Source organism: Rhopilema esculentum, chromosome 14 (assembly GCF_057945365.1).
Source record: "Rhopilema esculentum isolate cy_ngs chromosome 14, ASM5794536v1, whole genome shotgun sequence".
NCBI lineage: Eukaryota > Metazoa > Cnidaria > Scyphozoa > Rhizostomeae > Rhizostomatidae > Rhopilema > Rhopilema esculentum.
In genome coordinates this window covers 2,155,912-2,174,426 of record NC_142828.1, presented here as the reverse complement: position 1 = coordinate 2,174,426, position 18,515 = coordinate 2,155,912, and the positions used below count along the sequence as shown (strand labels likewise).

At 35.9% G+C, this 18,515-nt stretch overlaps 1 protein-coding gene across 1 annotated transcript in view; it reads left to right on the top strand.

Moving 5' to 3' along the window:
* The first annotated feature begins 1,412 nt into the window (after positions 1-1,412).
* LOC135695927 (tetratricopeptide repeat protein 14) overlaps positions 1,413-18,515 on the top strand; it is a 25,660-nt gene continuing 8,557 nt past the window's right edge. Inside the window, exons 1-13 of the mRNA XM_089112552.1 lie at positions 1,413-1,501; positions 2,513-2,564; positions 3,023-3,076; positions 4,476-4,671; positions 5,616-5,738; positions 6,893-6,986; positions 7,326-7,417; positions 8,559-8,590; positions 8,897-9,043; positions 11,087-11,158; positions 12,565-12,684; positions 15,164-15,286; positions 18,003-18,126. Coding sequence (XP_088968678.1) covers positions 3,051-3,076; positions 4,476-4,671; positions 5,616-5,738; positions 6,893-6,986; positions 7,326-7,417; positions 8,559-8,590; positions 8,897-9,043; positions 11,087-11,158; positions 12,565-12,684; positions 15,164-15,286; positions 18,003-18,126 — 1,149 coding nt within the window. The 5' untranslated portion in view covers positions 1,413-1,501; positions 2,513-2,564; positions 3,023-3,050. The remainder of the gene's footprint in view (positions 1,502-2,512; positions 2,565-3,022; positions 3,077-4,475; positions 4,672-5,615; positions 5,739-6,892; positions 6,987-7,325; positions 7,418-8,558; positions 8,591-8,896; positions 9,044-11,086; positions 11,159-12,564; positions 12,685-15,163; positions 15,287-18,002; positions 18,127-18,515) is intronic.

The following is an 18,515-nucleotide window of genomic DNA, read 5'->3' as shown; positions in this document are numbered from 1 at the left end:
CCCAACAAGCCCCAACAAAGGTATTGGAAAGAAAGGCAATACAGGGCCAGCGGGAGCAGGGGGCCATGGCCCCCTACTTTTCTGCAGAGCTAAAGAAAAATTTTAGGCAAAAGTGGTAATAAATGCAGTATGATTCTGTAAGTAACTTTGCCTAGTATTCTCTTAAATGTGTCCTTAGCTTTGCCTTGGTTGCTATGTCTTTACCATAGAAGACATACATAAAATTGAATATGGGAATTAGATCGAAGAAATCGGTCATTGTCTAAGTTTTACAACGAGTAACAGCTTAGCTTAGCAACTAGATCGAGAAACCTAGTCCAGAATAACTTGGTGCCAGCACAAGTTGACGGAGTTTCATTTTTTCCATTGCCACACAAGCACTTGGCACACAAGGTCTATTTGTTAACGAAAACTTTCTCAGAAACATTACAAAAAGAGAGAAATCAGCTGTTGAAGAAAAAGAAACAGTTGGAAAGAACTTTTTGGAGGATATGAGAAATAAAGTATGGGCAGATTTGTTCTTAAAAAGTATCATCAAGAAAACTTCAGAGTTTGATCGTTTGGATAATCCATTCCTACTAAGAAAGAGAAAATATCAACGCATTTATGAATTATATTTAAACTCATTTTGACAAGCCCAGTTTGAAGGTTTTTCAAATTTCTGTTAAAGCGCTTCATTTCCGAAAAAGTTAAGATCAGATGTTACAAAGTTATATCTTAACTGTGCAAAATTTCTTAACTTTTTATTTTTAGTTGATAGTTCTTCTGTTGATATTTCAACGTTTATGTTTTTTATTAATCCGTGTTTCATTTATTTTTCTCACCCATCTTATTTTGGGTACTGTTAAAATCTAAAAAAAGGTTTCATTACGAGCCATATGATATTGGTTATTCTAAAACTTTGCCAAACTTTTCTATTTCAAGTCAACATCACAATATGCGACACCTTCAGTCAAAATTCATTTTAGATACAGTTTCTGGCCATCCCTAAGAAACCATGATTCTAAAATTTTTCTAAGCCCTTTCCTAAGCCCTTTCAAGACTTTGATATTTTGGCCCCTCTTCTTTCAAATACGTTTCGCCGACCCTGATCCACCAATTCGGCACCACCATCTCACATTTCAAATTCATTTACTCGTTCGTTTTATTTACTCCGATGAAGCCCTGTATGCCGGGGTGAAATATTAGTATTCGTTTAATTTAATTTATTTCAAAAATTATCTTATAACATTGGATTCTCGTCGCCGTTTTGCTTTGTTCCTAAATATTTATCTGAATTTATATTATACTCGTCGCAAGATTCAAAGAATCCCGCGGACAGCCTATCCTGCTGTTCTTCCTTCTCGCGCATTTTCTCTCTATCACATTGCCTCGATCTGGAACAATGCAACTCAATGGGAAGAAGACTTTCAAAGGAACTCGTGGAGGGAAAGAGTTTACAAATAGACTATTTTGGAGCTCTTTGGGAAATCAAAGTAAACCCCAAGAAATCGTTCTTAGAGTAAGTATTTTTCATCTCGATATCACTGCATTAATCTTTGCTTTTTTTGCAAATCGCTAAATGAATTCTCCCCTCATTTTATGAAACAATGTGAGCTCCATTTCATGTCTTCATAAACAAATGCTAGGTTGCAGGACAGATTTTAGATCTGAAATTTGGTCTCAGTACTGTTACAGTCTAGATTTTAAGCCTTAAAAGGAATATAACTTTTTACTAAATTATCCAGTTTCTTGCTCATTTCTGTGTTGCCACCCACATAATTTACTCATCAATGTTTAGAGTGCTTGATCCTTAATTATGATATATTGGAATAAATTATAATTATTACAATTATTTCTCTTTCAAAGATGCTCAAAGCGTTTTAAGGCTGTCAATATTGCTCTAAAGACTCTGTATGCAAGGCATTTTCCAGGGAGATCTTGGCTGGGCTGGACTGGGGTTTGGGGAGTTTCTTAGAAAAGTGTTGAAGAATTTCTAATGGAATTAGCTATGTTTAGTTTCAAACATAATATATGGGTGCAAATGTCCAGATATTATGCCAAATTGATGATTATAGAATGCATTGTTTTATCGTTAAATATTGTTGACAAATTTGTTGGTACTACATGTTAGAAATGTTGAGTACAAGCACGAGGGGAAAAAATCTAGGCCACTTCAGTAGAACAGAACATAACAAGATTGAGTAAACAAAAACAAAATTTAGCTACCACACTACAATTGTATGATATATAATGATTACGTAAGGCTACTTGGCAGCAATTAATAACTATAGAGTGATCATCATAACAAAATACTAATAACAAGTTCTTAACATTGCACACTACTTTATAATAATATGATACAAAGTCATGTGTGGTGGACTTTATCAAAGCATCTCGAGTTATGAGATAATTAAGCTTTTAGCTGTAATCCAAAATTTTGAAATACTTTGAACTTTCTTGAGATGACCTGTGATTCTATATAGATACCTAGCTCTGTGTCAATTTTAATCTTTTCCATTTTGTTTGAAAGGTCACAAAAACTATCAGGCTGTAGACATGTAAGGTCAAAAACAGTCAGAAAGGTAAGTCTTTTATAAAGTTATTCATCTATTAAATATTTTATCCTTTCTAAGGCTCAGAAACCCTTTATTCTTAGGGAATTACCTGTCTCCAAACCATGGCCGTCATTTTTTATTCAAAGTTTGCTTTCCACTGGCTATTTGCATCAAAGGATAGGTCAATATGGATTTGCTAACTGCATTCACAAAAATGGCATACAAATACAAGGAAACTGGTAACTAGCAATGTCAATATTTTCTTGATGTTTCTAAATGGTGGTAGGCAAAAATCTGGGGCTTCGTTTAATTAACTATGACATTTCAAGATAAATTCAAAGGTTGAAAGGCTAGAGGCTGGCAAAAAACATTAAAAAATAGAATTTTCTCACATTGATACAATTTGCACACTTACAAAAGTTGATTAATGGCTTTAACATTTTCAGTGAATAAGTTGAACAATGGTGGTCATTTCTACTTTGTAGCTTTTGAAGGTCATGAAATCATCAAGGTATGGCAGAAGACAACCCAGAGCTGAGGTGAATGTTTAAACCATTTTTGAATGTTTATGATGGCAAAATAGAGAAGCCAGATTGACAAAAAGTTGCCCCTGACTTGTAGCACTAATCTGAATCCTTATTTGTATGCTTCAAAATGAACAACATCATTTTTAAGTTTTTGCCGATATTATCAGATTGTCTTTTAATACCGGTTTTACACATATTGCAATGGAAGATCATTCATTTTTTACTGGATGAGCCAGGCCTTTTTGTAAGAAATAGACAACACAAATGGCCCAGTGCTCGCATGATTTCTCTTGCACGAGCAATCACTTTAAAAATTATAATAATAATAAAAAATGCTAAAATTGTCCATAATAAAAACTGTACTATCCTGTTATTAGGTAATTTTGTGTAAGATTATAACAAATGAAAATGAATTAGTACAATGATCTTTAATGCACTCCAAGAAAGATTTGATACTGTACCCAATATGAATGTGCTGTGTTTATAAATTTTATGTACCTCACAAAAGTCATATAGACATTGTTGCCAGATGATTGCAAAATGTTGTTCCAAATCTTGTTTAAAAATTCTGTAGCTGTCTAGACCATGTTCCAAGGGCTAATGTAATTCAAATACTAAGTGCCTATAGTATTCCTATAAATTTGCAATGGAATTGATTTTCAAATGCATTTTAAACAGAATAGCCAGCATGGAGAAAAGAGACATCTTTATAAATGAACATGAATCATTGTAACCAGCTTTAATTCAAGTTCCACAAAATTAGTTTGATTAAATCAGTACAGCATAATCAGAAAGACATAATCAGTTATAATTACATAATCAGTTGTTAAGATGTTTCTACTCTAGCTAGAGTCATCTTAAGTAAGTGGTAGAATATAATAAGTATGGAAAGAGTGAACATTAAGGATAAAAAAGATGTGATATACTATGTTTATTATCAAGCTGCACTTTCCAAGATCCAAATGGCTTTGGATCACCTGTGTCACTTTCGTTGGTCACAGAAGATGACTGGAACTGTGTTACATTATGAAACATTTGTCCCTCATAATTTACAGTTTTGCACAAGTGATCAAATGCAGCTTGGTTTGGTTTGCAAGAGTGCTAATGCAATAAATAAATAAAATCTGATTTAAAGAACCAAAAGTTTTAAAAGTAAGATTTAAGTTCACTTTTATTTTGTACAAACATACAAACAAACATATATCATAGTCAAAAATTTTTTGTTCAACAGTCTTTATTGTTTATGGTCAAATGAAACATCTCCTCCTTCCATATTCCAATGGAAAATATGTAAAGTATCACTTTTGTTGTTTGTGTCAAAAAGGAGTATATTTTTTTTGAAATAGACATGTATTGATTTTCCAGTCTATTCACTGCATGCATTTCTTCAGTCTACATACTTTTGTTCTAGGTACCAACAACTGCTAGCCAAATTTACTGCCAGAAAATTGCCAGAGTTTTACAAAAAGTATCACAGAGAATCACCCTCAAATAAATCTGCAACAGAAGATGTGCTTCAGGAAGATGGTGAATTGTTTCCAAGGCCCTTACCAATGGAAAAACTGCTTGATATACCTGCCCAGATTAGAAAGAGAAGATTCTTTGAGGTAGTTCAACTTGTTAAAGTTGTATGCATTGTATTTTTTGCATTGGTTTCCGTATGCACTGTAAATATGTTCTTAGCAAAAAAATAAATTTTGGTTTTGGATTGTTTTGGTTTGGGATTTTGGAACCAGTATAACAAATTTTTTTGCAATGCCAAAAGCTTGTGACTTATGTCCGAAAGGTCTTGCCAGATCCCAGTTTGATGAAGGTTTTCCATAAAATCAAGTTTGTTACTCTTTTTCCCTACCTAAGGGGAAGCTAATCTAAAGTTGAATTGAAACACCAAACAATCACAATTCAAGTTGTTCTCTCTATTCTGAAATGAATTGTAGGCTTTACATTATTTTATTCATTGGCAATGCACACCAAGTCCATCTGTCTTTTATTTTTGTGTGATTCAGCTGCTCCCCCAGTATACAGTATTGCTATTTTTTAATTTTTATGAAATGAATATGATATTAAAAAATGTGTTTCGCATAGACAGAAACCAAAATGCAAGCTCTGTCAAAGAGGGGTGTCTCTTTTGCTCACTTTTCACAACCTAGTCTTTAAAAACTTTAATATTCCAGCTAAGAGTGCAGGGTCCTTTAGCAGGATTTGAAAAGAGTAGGCATGTTCAGTGTCACAAAATGTATGTGGTTCAATGCAGTCAAGAGAACGACATCCAGCACACTTAATTCAGAGACCACAAGCAATGGCAGTTATAAATGCCAAGGACCAATGCCATTCTAGAGAGGAATATTTAAATTTAGACGATAAATGTGAAAATATTAGGTCTTACTGAATTTTACAGATATGGCACAATTAAAAAGACAATTGAAGTGATATGTTTTATTGCCATTTATGATTCTTTTGTTTTTTAATCCACTTGTAGCTGATATGGCAATTATTTTATCATTGTCATAGGAATGTTGGTGTCATTTGTATGGGTCTTCTCTTGTTTTAGGCCATATCTGCAGGTGACATTGTTGAAGGGAAAGTGGATGACAAATGGGCGGACACACTATTCATAAGAGTTGATTCAGTTTACTATGGTCCTAATCGCTGGATCAATGATTTGAAAATTAAGGTACTTTTACTTCTATTTCATGATATTAAAAGCATGGTGCATACTTTGGCATATTTCGTATTTTTTGACGCTTAAGTTACGGTATAAGATTGATCCCCCATGCATTTTAACTAAATAGTCATTAGTAATGCAAAGTTGGAAGGGTAGCACTGAAATGCGGAAACATAACATATCTAAGGAATTTTCTTCCGCCCTTCACCCTTCGATTATAAATGCTGATAATTACCGAAAATTAAATCCAGCAGCAGATCTAGCGTAACGCAAGAGAAAGAACGACGCGCTTGATTGGCTCTTTGTTTTTGAATAATCGGTGGCGATTGCTTACCTCTCTCCTAGTCAAAGAATAGAATATAGAAGAGTAATTTTTTTCTGTCTTCACAAGTCAGGATCCCTTGTTTTGATGTAGAAAGATTCCAAACACCCAAATAGAAAGATTACTCGCTGGTGTGCCAAATGATTTTGAAATTGTCGTCACTATGAATCTATTCTATCGATCGATGAGTGGCAAGAGCTTCCTTCATACAATTGTTAAACGTCACAATTTTTTGATTGGTAGGAACATAATCCTTCTATCAACTTGGGACATAATGAACAAATTAAGTGTTTATATCAAAAGTTTCCTTTGATATTACATATAAATAATATCAACTGATTTTGATTGTCATGTGTAGCAGGCCTGAATAACTGCTCCACTAAAAAAAATTTTAAAACTTTGGTGTCTTCTGCAAAGAGATAAAAGGCACTGGTATGAAGACAGCGTTTTGGATTCGAAAATAAATGTTTCGTCGATATTGAAACTAGAAATAATAAAAGAAAGGAGAAACGACTATAAAAGCTGAAGATCAATGAATATTACTGTTTCACCTGTCGTATGATACAGAGCGCTCGATGCCGTATATTCAGAGCTGTACACGCTTTGGTCTATAGAACATAACGATTCTGAGCTGCTCTCATATTCAACTAAGAACCGTCCTGTTCTATTCCCAAGCCGTAAACTGAATACTAAATATGTGTAAAAACATTGATATGGCAACTTGCATACATAATTAGTTCAAAGCTACGCTTCTGCAAGCCCAACTTCGACAATTGAAGTTAACAAAATTAAAATGTATATATTATCCAAAGTAATTTCATTGGTTTTTTTCTTATCCTAGGCCGAGTGCAATCTTTCAGAATTCAAGACTCATTCTGGTTCAAGGCGGCTCAGTGATTCCATAACCGATTTCGATATTGGAGATCACGTTCGGGGTAGCGTATTCAAAATCATCGAATTTTTTCTCTGCAGCATGAATATTACATAAAACACACAATTTTAACCGAATGATAGCACTATATGGGAATTTGCTTCACAGATTGAAATCTTTGCTACATTGTATCGGGAAAACAAAATTCTTTTTCAATCATTGCTTGTGAGTTGTGGCGTAATTAATATCAGATCACAATGACCATCGATTAGGTTTTTTTTGGTCTCATATTTTTGCTTTTTTGAGATTTTCATTTTTATCGCCAGTTTATCCAGGTGACTAAGGCTGACAAATATTGTAGCTGGAACAACGTCTGTCTTTTACAACGTCTGTCTTCTATTAGGTGTTGTGACGTCAGTCGACCACAGAGTCTGGAAACTGGTTGTCTCATTTCGAAGGTCATCGCTTCCTGATCACCTTAGCCACACGGAGCTGGTGAGATATTTTTGAAAAAGCTATCAAGTGCATATTAATTGTTTAGATTGGGTTTGTGGAGAAGGATGAGTGAAGCATATTTTTCTTCTGTTTTTGCAAATTAACATCCTTCAGACCTTTTAGAACTTAAGTATCATCATTTGTATCTACTAGATCTTTTATACCATCCTTCACACATACTCGATCTAAAATACCATCCTTCACACCTGCTGAAAAAACACTGAACTAGTAAAGAAAATTTTTCGAAAAATTTTCAAGAAATTTTTCTTCCTTCTGTTTCTGCACTTTTCTTTAACTTAAAGTCCTATAATTAGGTCTGTTAAGTCAAAATCTTGCACTAATCTTGCAAAATTCGATACCAGCATGAAAACTTCACAACTTATGTAGTTTGAGGTGTAGAACAAGATGCAAAACAGACCCAAGCTAAGAAATTCCTCTAACAGCTATTTTTAGAACATCGAACTTGGTCTAAGTCCTCAAAATGACAAATGCAATCTGTGAGCGGTTTAACGAGTGTGTGTCTGCAAAATTTGGTTTTCACATGCAATCTGAAGTTTAAAATGTCATGCCAAGAGAATAAGGACCATAAATTACCCCATTTTCAATTTTTGGAACATTGAACTTGATTCCAGTCCTCAAAATGAAAAAATCAGTTGCGAGCGACTTAAAGATATCATTTCTTCAAAATTTAATATTCATATACAATTTTGTGAGTATTAATATTCACGATTGTTGTGCCTTCAGACCGGACAACTATGGCTGTCCGTAAACCCGTTCTGGCAAATGCGGTATAAACTCTTGATTTACGAACCCTTTTGTACCACATTTGCGAGTCAAATTTAGGGGAGAGGTGATTGTAACGAACAATTTAGCGCTTTTTGATCGTTTAAGGAGCTTGATCTGTTGTAATTAACTTTTAGCCTATATACTGCGGATTTCGAGCTTTATCTACCAATAATATTATTTATTATTGATTTGCACTATATCGTTTTGAAATCTTTTCCCGAAGCGACTATGTGCCCAATTAGAAATATATAACTAATCGATTAGACTAGAATATAGGTTTATTTCTAACTTAAAATTCCTGTTTAAAATCTAATATCTTAATTTTGTAGCTGATTTTTAATCTCCTTGTTTTCAGGGCGCTGTTGATGTTTTAAGAAGTTTTGATATGTGAGTGATGTTTTTTATTTCCATTTGATGGTACAGTTCATGTCCCTTTGTTGTTGAAGCCCTGAAAGCTTCTTCTGTTCGCATGATATAAGGCATGTGGCCACTTCTTCCGAAAAGAAAAATCAATTTCTCCCCCTTTTGATGAAAAATTGAAATTCTTTGCCCTTTAACTTTTTTCAACGAAATCGGCTATTTCGTTAGACCAAAGCTCCATTTAGATCACTTATTCAAAGGCTGTATTCATTTTTAGCATAAATGAGCCGATCACAAACACAAAAACAAAGAACGTTTTCCTATTTCTTACAGAACTGATAATGATGACGAAGATGAAAAATCATACTTGGAGTACTTGGTGTCCAGACCTTCTTTCTCTAATCCAGAAGCTACAAACAACCTTTTGTGTCACCTTGGAATTGAAACAAGACGGCCTGCTACATTTTTGGATAGTTTGTCGTAAGTGCATTTAAACTCTTTGAAAACGAAGCCTTTAAAGATAGTTGAAGAAGGCTAAAGAACTTTCGGCTCAAAAAGTCAGGGATAGTGTTCCAAACCGTATTTATGTATTGTTTTTTAATGGTTTGTTTTGAATGTCGATCATTAAAGTAGCCATTGCAGCCTAGGAAAATACAAAACACAGAAAAGGCATCTCTTTAGTTTTGTGAAGGGCGTTGCGACAGAATCTGCCCAGGTTGCTGAATCACTTGTTCCTCTTACTTACAGTAGCTCTCTGCCAGCTCAGATCTTATGTTTGCTTTTGTTTTGACAATATTCTCATACTTGACAGTTTGACAATTTGAAAGATGAGGTCGTAAATGGAATTTTGTTTGACCGGATAGAAAAGTTCGATTGCCCAGCTTAGTGGGCCTCCATTGACAAAAACGTAAAAATAACGGTAACGTAAAAATACAGCTGTGAGCAACGTTTTTTCGTACATAATACTGCGTACACTCTTTTTCAAAGACAACTTTGATGATGCTTCAGATGTTGTAAGCAATGTAAAATCAAGCAACCTTAGGCCAAAAGACACGTTTTTTAACTTGCCTGCTTATAGGAACTTTTTTATAATAACAGAACTTAAAGAATCTCAACCACAGCGTTAAACTAATAGATGTTTCATATCCATGCGTGGACAGGAAACCCATATCCTTCCTTCGGACCCAAATTTCTGCCCACATTTTAGACATCGTTTGCTGCTTACACTCTGAAAAGTGTCGGACGAAAGATTCCTAATTACACTGTTTAATTGAATGGCTTTGATAAAAGCAAACATTTAGTAAACTAAAGCTTTTCGTCTGACACTCTTCAGAGTTTAAAACGTCAGAACATAGATCGAAAACTCTACGCTAAAAAATAGTTTTCGATCTATGTTCTGACGTTTTAAACTCTGAAGAGTGTCAGACGAAAAGCTTTAGTTTACTAAATGTTTGCTTTTTTCAAAGCCATTTACAAGTTTTGTACCACCAAAAAATTGACTGTTAAATTACATAAAAATGTAGTTTAAGCTCAGAATTGGTAAAACTTAAGACTGAAATAAACCAGGATATGAACAGGGAATATTTGCCAAAAATATTGATTTCTGCGTACCTGAGTTTAGAGTTTTTCTTGAAGGTTTAAAACTTCGTTCATTGTCTCAGTAGCTACCGATTGAAATAAACTGCTCTAATTTTCCTTGGTTATTGCTCAGGTTTATGTGAGTTCTGGGCAAAATTTAACAATATACTTCGACTCAATTTAAAAAACTTTTAAGTATATCGTGGCACAGGAACAAATAAAGGTATTCTTATAAAAGAATTATATATGTTATATTAGCGTTGTTGTGTGCTATTTTAAAATTTACGTATTTGTTACAATTCTACCTCAAGGCAGGGCTTTTGAAAATGTCACCGATCATAAAGAACAAAATATTCATTCGATTCTATAGCCCTGTTTACACTACACAAACTAACCTGGGTTCGCCCCAGGTTAAAACTAACCCAGGTTAGATTCTTGTAGTGTAAACGAAAACTAACCCAGGTTCGCCCCAGGTTAGTCAACCCATCTCAAAAGGTGGGTTCGCCCTAGGTCAAACCTGGGTTAGTTTAGATAAAGTGTAGTGTAAACGCAAACCAGGGGCGAACCTGGGTTAGTTTCTTCAGGACGCATGCGTAGTGACGGAAATGGCACCGAATGCAAGACAAAGCAAAGCGCGAATCTAGAATTCTTTCATTGTACGAAGCCCGCACTGGGTATAATTGTTTTTAAAGTCGATTTATTGTATTCTGTAAAGTTCACCAACAATATACACGTTGACCGCCGCCATTTTGTTTATCCTCGCTTCAATTTGTGTATGTTACGCATGCGTAGATATCAAACTAACCCAGGTTCGCCCTTGATTCCCTTTACACTACAAAGTCGACAGTTTCCAGTGTAAACCCGACCCGCGTTACTTTTAACCTAGGGCGAACCCAGGTTAATTTGTGTAGTGTAAATAGGGCTTATGTTTTCTTGATTTTATAGAAACATTGTTCCTCCTGATGAATCTGGTGAAAAACTCAGAGAGCGACAATCGACGAACTGGTCAATGGAAATGTGAGTTGTGCATGAATCTTTGCTGTTTTCCTTTGCAAGTCATCTTCTACCTTTTCGATCCGGCCGGAACCGGATTTTAGCAGATTCTTACTGAAATCCGAAAAAATAATCTGGCCTCGTTTTGCCAAATATTTTACCTGTTATCGGCTGTTCTTACTGCAAACATTTGAAGAACCGTTTGAGAAAAAGAGTTGAGATAAAGTTGAAAGTCTCCGTTTGAAAGATGAAAGATTCATTTTTTTGGCAAATTGAGGTCAGAGCAAAATTTGAAACAACAAAAGATTAATTTCTTTTCAAAGATGATTTCCTAATATTCTATTTAAGCAATTTAAATTTTATTACAAAATGGATCTATTGGCTTTAACCTCAGTGCTAAAAAAGTAAAAAACGCTCAACAAATATAAGACCAAACATTTTCTATGTACGGCAGTAACCAATGGCTTTTAGGACAAGCGCTGAAACTCCTTCGCAGTATTGGGAAGAAGTTACTTCTCTTACATCATAACCTGGAGAAATTTTAAACTGTCTTTCAATGATTTATTCAAAATGCTCATTTGTAGCTTGTTTATTTCATGTTAAATATCATACGACACTCCGTTTGGATTCCTGATTGTTGGTTATTTTGTTATGTACAGTTTTGTAAATGGCTTCCATCTTTTCTTTGTATCCTCTTTGTTCTAAATGTACTTCTGAGAAATTTGGTAGGTGGCCAGATTTCACAAGCAATTCCGGCCCGAGCTGATTTTTCGAAAAATGAGCCCGATATTCGGTTTATCTTTTTATTGGTTAGCATATCAATGGAGCGTGGTTAGTTATACTCAAAGATTGTTTACTTCAGCTTCAAAATTTGACATGTTTGCTTAATCCTGGCACCCTAAATGCAGGAAAACTATATTTTCTTCATGTGCCTAATTTCAAAAGAAAGGAAAGGTTGGTAATAAGCTTGCTACCAAGAAGAAAAAAATTATTTGAGCCCTGTTTCGAACTCTTAAACAGATAATGTTTCTGTCAGTTGTTCTTGTAGAAAATAATCCAAAAAGATCAACGTTCGTTAAGGTGGTCATTCTGGTTTAAGTACTTTTTTAGCAGTTTTCCAAGGTTTATTAAGCCCCCCATCTCCCCATCATTCCCTCCTATCCTCGCTCGTAGCTTTAAATGTCATCGTGGAACCTTTCCTGTACAATACTGCAGTTTTTTAGAGCTTTCCTTGATTTTTATGAAAGATAAGGCTTCAATTGCTCAAGTTACTAAGATTATTTATCAATGTTTCAAGACATTCTTTTAGATAGTGGCTATATCTAGAAAAATAATCATTGCCAATAATGATCAATTTGATCTATAAGGAATTAGCAATCTTGATGACTTAATTTACTATCAAAGTAATGGATATTTTTTGTTTACTTCAGGGTTGCAAGCGGAGTTAAATTGTTTAAAGAAAACCGACACGATGAAGCACTGAAATGTTTCGATCAAGCACTGCAGATGCATTCGAATAATGTCGAGGCTCTCGTTGCAAGAGGAGCATTGTATGTTGTTTTGCTTTCATTTCTATTTCCACCAAGTTGTTACTTCGTGCTCACTGAAAGTAAACATGCATTAGCTTTAGACCCCGTTTACACGAGACCTGGATCATATCGGATCCACAAGTATCCGGATACTTTTGTATCCGATCCCTGAAATGGCAATGCGTTTACACGGGATCTGATCCAGAGCCATTTGCGTTTGCACGGGAACGGATCCAGATGAATTCAACAGGTTACGCGCATGCGCTTTTCGAAAATTGGCGCGCATATGACGTTTCCAGAACTTTGTGCGTGATCAAAAGACAGTTCAACCTGAACATGAAGGAAGGTAACGCTAAAAGGGGTAAATTTGTGTGGACTGAAGAAGAAACTGCACTACTTTAAAAGTAGTATTGGACTGAAAAGCTTGCAGGTGGACATGATTTGGAAACTGTGAGGACAAATCACGACGACGTATCGTCAAGTTTCGTAATAATTCTTCAACACCGTAGTCTATTAACTTGATTGTTCGGTTTTCTGGCGCCAAAAAGCCACGGATTACATATTCAAACTACCTGGAATTGAAAAATATTCTGTCTCACTTTCGATAGTTAACGGAGACGGATCCGATCTGGACCAGATCCACCCGTTTACACGGGATCCAGTCCAGATCGGATCTATACGGGATCATCTCTGAAAGCGACCCAAAAAGTGTTCGGATAGCGGATCCAAAAGTATACGGATCCACCAGTTCCATTGTAAACGCAAGGCCTATCCGGATCGGATCCACTCTCGTGTAAAACGGGGTCTTAAAGACCAATTGCTTATGGCTAGATATTGCTTCAAAACTATCCACAGTGCTTACCACAATTTTGTGGCAATTGAATTCAGTTTTACCAGCACCTCCGCGCCCTATAAATATGTTTTTTCTTCTTAAGTGAGAATTTCATGGTCTTCGTATTTTCCGTGCAGACTAAGCATAGGTTCCAAATCTTTGATTGGCTAAGAGTTCTGATTACATACAAATTCTCCATACCACATTGACCAATCAGAGTTTAAGAATGTGTTTGGTAAGAATTTTCGTGTGTTAATCTCTTGGAAATTCTAACAGAACTTTGTATTGGTGTTTCTAAGCAACATTTTAACTTCAAAGAAACAGAATATTCAATGTGCCAAATTAACGATGGAATCAGAGACCCGGGACACTTTGTTGATGATTTTTCATTGCTGTGATGTAAAAGGACGGGTCATTCTTAATGCTTTTGATGCAACATTAAACCACAGAGCTTACCAAGCATTCCCAATGAATCGTTTATTAAGATCCTTGCATGTCAACTTGAATTTCAAAGGAGATCATAGTCGCATTCTGGCGCCACTCAAAACTTACTCTTTAACCAAACATGCGTCAAACAGGATCGTTTTGAGCGTAGAAATATTCATATGATTACAAGCTTGAATTTTGCACTTATGCTTAAATGTCCATATTTGGTGTTCATAATACTTTCCTAAATAGCTTATAAGTATTTTCTTTCAAAATTGGTAAATAAAGATTTTTGTACTCTAATTTCCACTTTGTTTGAAGTGTTTCGTACTAAAATGAACTACAAACATTAGTTAGAATCGCCTGGAAGGAAGGGTGTTAACGTTTGCCGAACCTTGTGGTTTTCCTGATAGGTCAGGAATTCCAAAAAGTTTCCCATTGTTTTTGGACAGGAGCAACGGAAAGATATTAGGTGACTGTTTTGTATCAAAGTCGGGTTCAACGTGCAGTTAAATTCTTCTTGTTGTGTGGGACTCCTAATGGCCAGTTAGGGTTGCTATAGTGCGGTTGGATTTTTGATTACTTTTTATGGGTGTATTTATTCTATTAGTGTATTTTTTTTGTTTCTTATAAAGTACGAAAATATTGCATTACAAGAAAGAAAGGTAAACGAGATACGCGAATATAAGATAAGAAAAATGGGCTTTTCCGGGTACTAATGTTGTTCCCCTTGAGTGGTAGACTGCTTAAGCATGCCTGGTGAAGCCATTACTTTGCCAATAGACGACTTACTACTGAAATAGACAAGAAATAAAACGGGATATACAAGATTTCATTTAAGACCAGTTTTGGCTTGTAGATGAAAATACTATGACTTATCATATTTGCAAGTGAAGGTATCAGCAATCAACTGGGGCACAGTGTGTTTTCTTTTGTTTTTTTAACAGTAATGGTTCATTAGTCACGACCTGTTGTTCTATTTTCCTGTCATCTAAAGGTATATCCAACGAGAGTGCAGTTTATGAAGTTAAATCTATCTATTTTTTTTTGGAAAAATTTTAGGGAAATACCGAACGTTTTTATTTTATATAGCGGTTTATAAGTAAACTCACGGTTGATGATGTGGCCAATCGCTTTTAAATTATGTTTCATTTGGGCCACTTCAAGCCGAATCAATTTTGGTTTACACTGTCTCTGTTAAAGGGCCTTAAATAATTTATTTCAATACTTCGAAACTTTTAGGAGAGCAAATCAAGGGATGTTAAAGTCAGCAATAATTGACTTCCGTCAAGCGCTTGAAGTTCACCCCTCGCATCGAAATGGCCTGAAATATCTCACTGAAACGCTGCTGTCATTGGCGAAACAGTAAGTAGTTCAGTTTTCGTATTGTAATCGTTTTAATTCACCTGCGATACCCTTAAACTTTGGTTGAAAAGATTAGGGGTACGAAAACCTACACCAGAGTTTTTTGGCCAAGGCTCGATGCTCTCATTATTAAGACTATAGGAGCATCGAGTACATACTTTTACTTTATAAGGAACCTAACTCAAGGATTTACCTTATCTTTGACCTCTTTGATTGATGTGTAGTAATAAAAGTTCCTTAATTGTTTCTTAATTTGACTGTAGTGAAAGTATTCTCTTGACACCCTTTGCTTTTACTGAAATGACCGAGAGGCAATAAACAGCAAAGCCGACAATTACACAATGAAGCACTCAAAAGCTTCCTTCATAATACACGATTTATCTTATTTTAAACCCTAAATGAATGGAACTGACTGCCTGATTCTTGATTGTTAGCAATGATAAAAATATTCAAAATTTTAAAATTTTTTTAAAGAATTTGTCTTTATTACTAACAGTTCTTTAATTTTTTCCACCTTCTTCCTTATAAAATAGCGTGTATTTTTAATTATGATCTTTTTTAATTTATTATGCTACAACCACATACCGGGAATCGTTTCTGAGACCACTAAGTATAAGTTTGACATGAATCTTTTAGTAGCACAATTGATTAGTCGATGGAATCAGCTTATCTGATCATGTTCTTAGACCTTGTTTACACGAAAGAAAATGGAACGGTTCCTTTTGGAACGATTCCAAATGAAACGGTTCCAAATATTTCATGCTTGCGTTTACACGAGAGCCTTAGGAAGGAGTAACAAACGGTTCCGTTCCAAGGCCCAGCATTGTTACAAGGGAGGAGTAACATGCGCAGTTTTTGGCTCCAAAATCAGGAAATAAGATATTTGCATGGTTCATTTTTATTTTCGACAAGAACACACAGAAACAGGAGCTAGAAATTTTAGAAATGGCATTTATATTCATAATTGGCAATTATATTCAAAATTCTTCGCTGTCGAAAGCTATGGAAAAGACGCAGTGTACTGATTATTTGGATTTTGGCCACCAAAACAGACATTAAAATGGAAAAAAAGATGCCACAGTTTTCTTTATTCAATCCATCGTCAACTATCAAACAAATTTTATTTTCTTCTTTTTGGCGCGCAACAAAGAGATCATTTATTATTAGCCTCTATACCAGTGAACAACAGCCTCGTTTCCTAAGCGTTCTCATTTGGCTCGGTTCCAAGCGATTCTGCCCGTTTACACGAGAGCCAAATGGAACAGTTCCAAATGGAACTACTTTTGTAGCGGGGCCAAAAGAGAACGGATAGCAGGTCCCAAATGGAGCGGTTCCAACAGTTCTCGTGTAAACGCAATGCCGATTTGGGCTAGTTTTGGAACCGTTCCATTTTCTCTCATGTAAACAGGGTCTTATGTTCTCTAATGTTTTCACAAATGGAGCCTTGGTGTTCTTATGAAGGAAAAAGAGTGTAGTTGACATACCCGTCAATAAAAGGGTCAACGTTAAATGATAAAGCGACCGGGATATTTCATAATGGCTTTAGTGCAACCGCAGGCTTCCACCTCAAAGCTTAAAAACAACGTTGAAAAAAATATCTACGTAATTGATCAGTTGTTTGGTTTTTGTGGCATACAATGTGGTTTTTTCCTGTCGTTTCCCGTGACGTTGGATTCTGGTCTCACTAGCTATCAAGCCTGGTTTCCATGTTGTTGTATCGGTCGTATATGTCGCCTTGGCCAAACTGGGCAACATTTTTGCCCGACAGGGTTGCTCGAAATTTTGTTGATTTTTTTGCACAATGTTTTGCAATGCAACACTGCGCAAGTTGTTGGAAATTAAGGTGAATTGTTGCGCGAAGGTGGTTAAAGTGGACAACAAAGAGCTGAGCAACAAATGTTGCCAAAATATATTTGAGCATGTTCAGACATTGGAGCAACGAATTTCTTGATGGTGGCCAAACTGGACAACATTTGAGCAACATTAGGAATTTGTGAATGTTGCTTGACAATGTTGCCCAGGTTGGTCAAGGCTTAACGTAATAAAAACTGCCATATTGGAAATGTTTTTGGACCCAAATTTGTTGGAAATGCCGTATGTGTCTCTAGCGATGGTTTCCCACCCATTTCAATAATTGTTTTATCGTACGACAGCTATAATTATAGGCACACTGAATATAAAGTTTTTTCAGCTGGGCTCAAGCCCTACTTTAGCAATTGAACTGGAATCCAGCGGACCAATGTTTTTATTTCAGATACCTTTACGTAGTTTTCCCAGGTAATCAGTTAGATTTGTTACAAAGTGCCTAAGATATGAACACATGAGCACAGGTCCTGGCTCCATCAAACCACTGTTAATTTGCTCTGGTGCACTACAGCGCGCGTTCATTCAATATTTTTATCTTATGTCAACTCGAAACGCAGACCTAGGAAGTATTTGGACCTTTAAGAGAACCAGCAATTTAAGGGCAACGTGACCATGACAGTTTCTCGATAAGGAGTAAGTTTACCAAGTCAGTGTTCTCCATAAAGGGCCTCTCCAATGGATAATTTATATCTTATCAAATGTTGATTATTGAGAAGTACTTATAGCGAATCACCATTGTACAAGAAAAGTTTCACTGTCCCGATGCGCCATCGTCCCTTGTTGTCCACTGTAATTCTTCGATGACAGCTTATCTTGTGCGTGTGTTTATGACATTAATGTATCTCTCTAGGCATGAAAAAGATCGGGACTGGAAAGAGGCAACACGGCGTTATAAAGAGGTTCTTGAGCTGGATGCTGATCATGCCGAAGCCCGCGATAGAATACACCAGATTCGAATGATAATGTCACAGCAGGTTAGTTTGTTATTGGCTTAGTTTGTTATTGGCTTAGTTTGTTATTGGCTTAGTTTGTTATTGGCTTAGTTTGTTATTGGCTTAGTTTGTTATTGGCTTAGTTTGTCATTGGCTTAGTTTGTTATTGGCTTAGTTTGTCATTGGCTTAGTTTGTTATTGGCTTAGTTTGTTATTGGCTTAGTTTGTTATTGGCTTAGTTTGTTATTGGCTTGGCTTGGCTTGGCTTGGCTTGGCTTGGCTTGGCTTGGCTTGGCTTGGCTTGGCTTGGCTTGGCTTGGCTTGGCTTGGCTTGGCTTGGCTTGGCTTGGCTTGGCTTGGCTTGGCTTGGCTTGGCTTGGCTTGGCTTGGCTTGGCTTGGCTTGGCTTGGCTTGGCTTGGCTTGGCTTGGC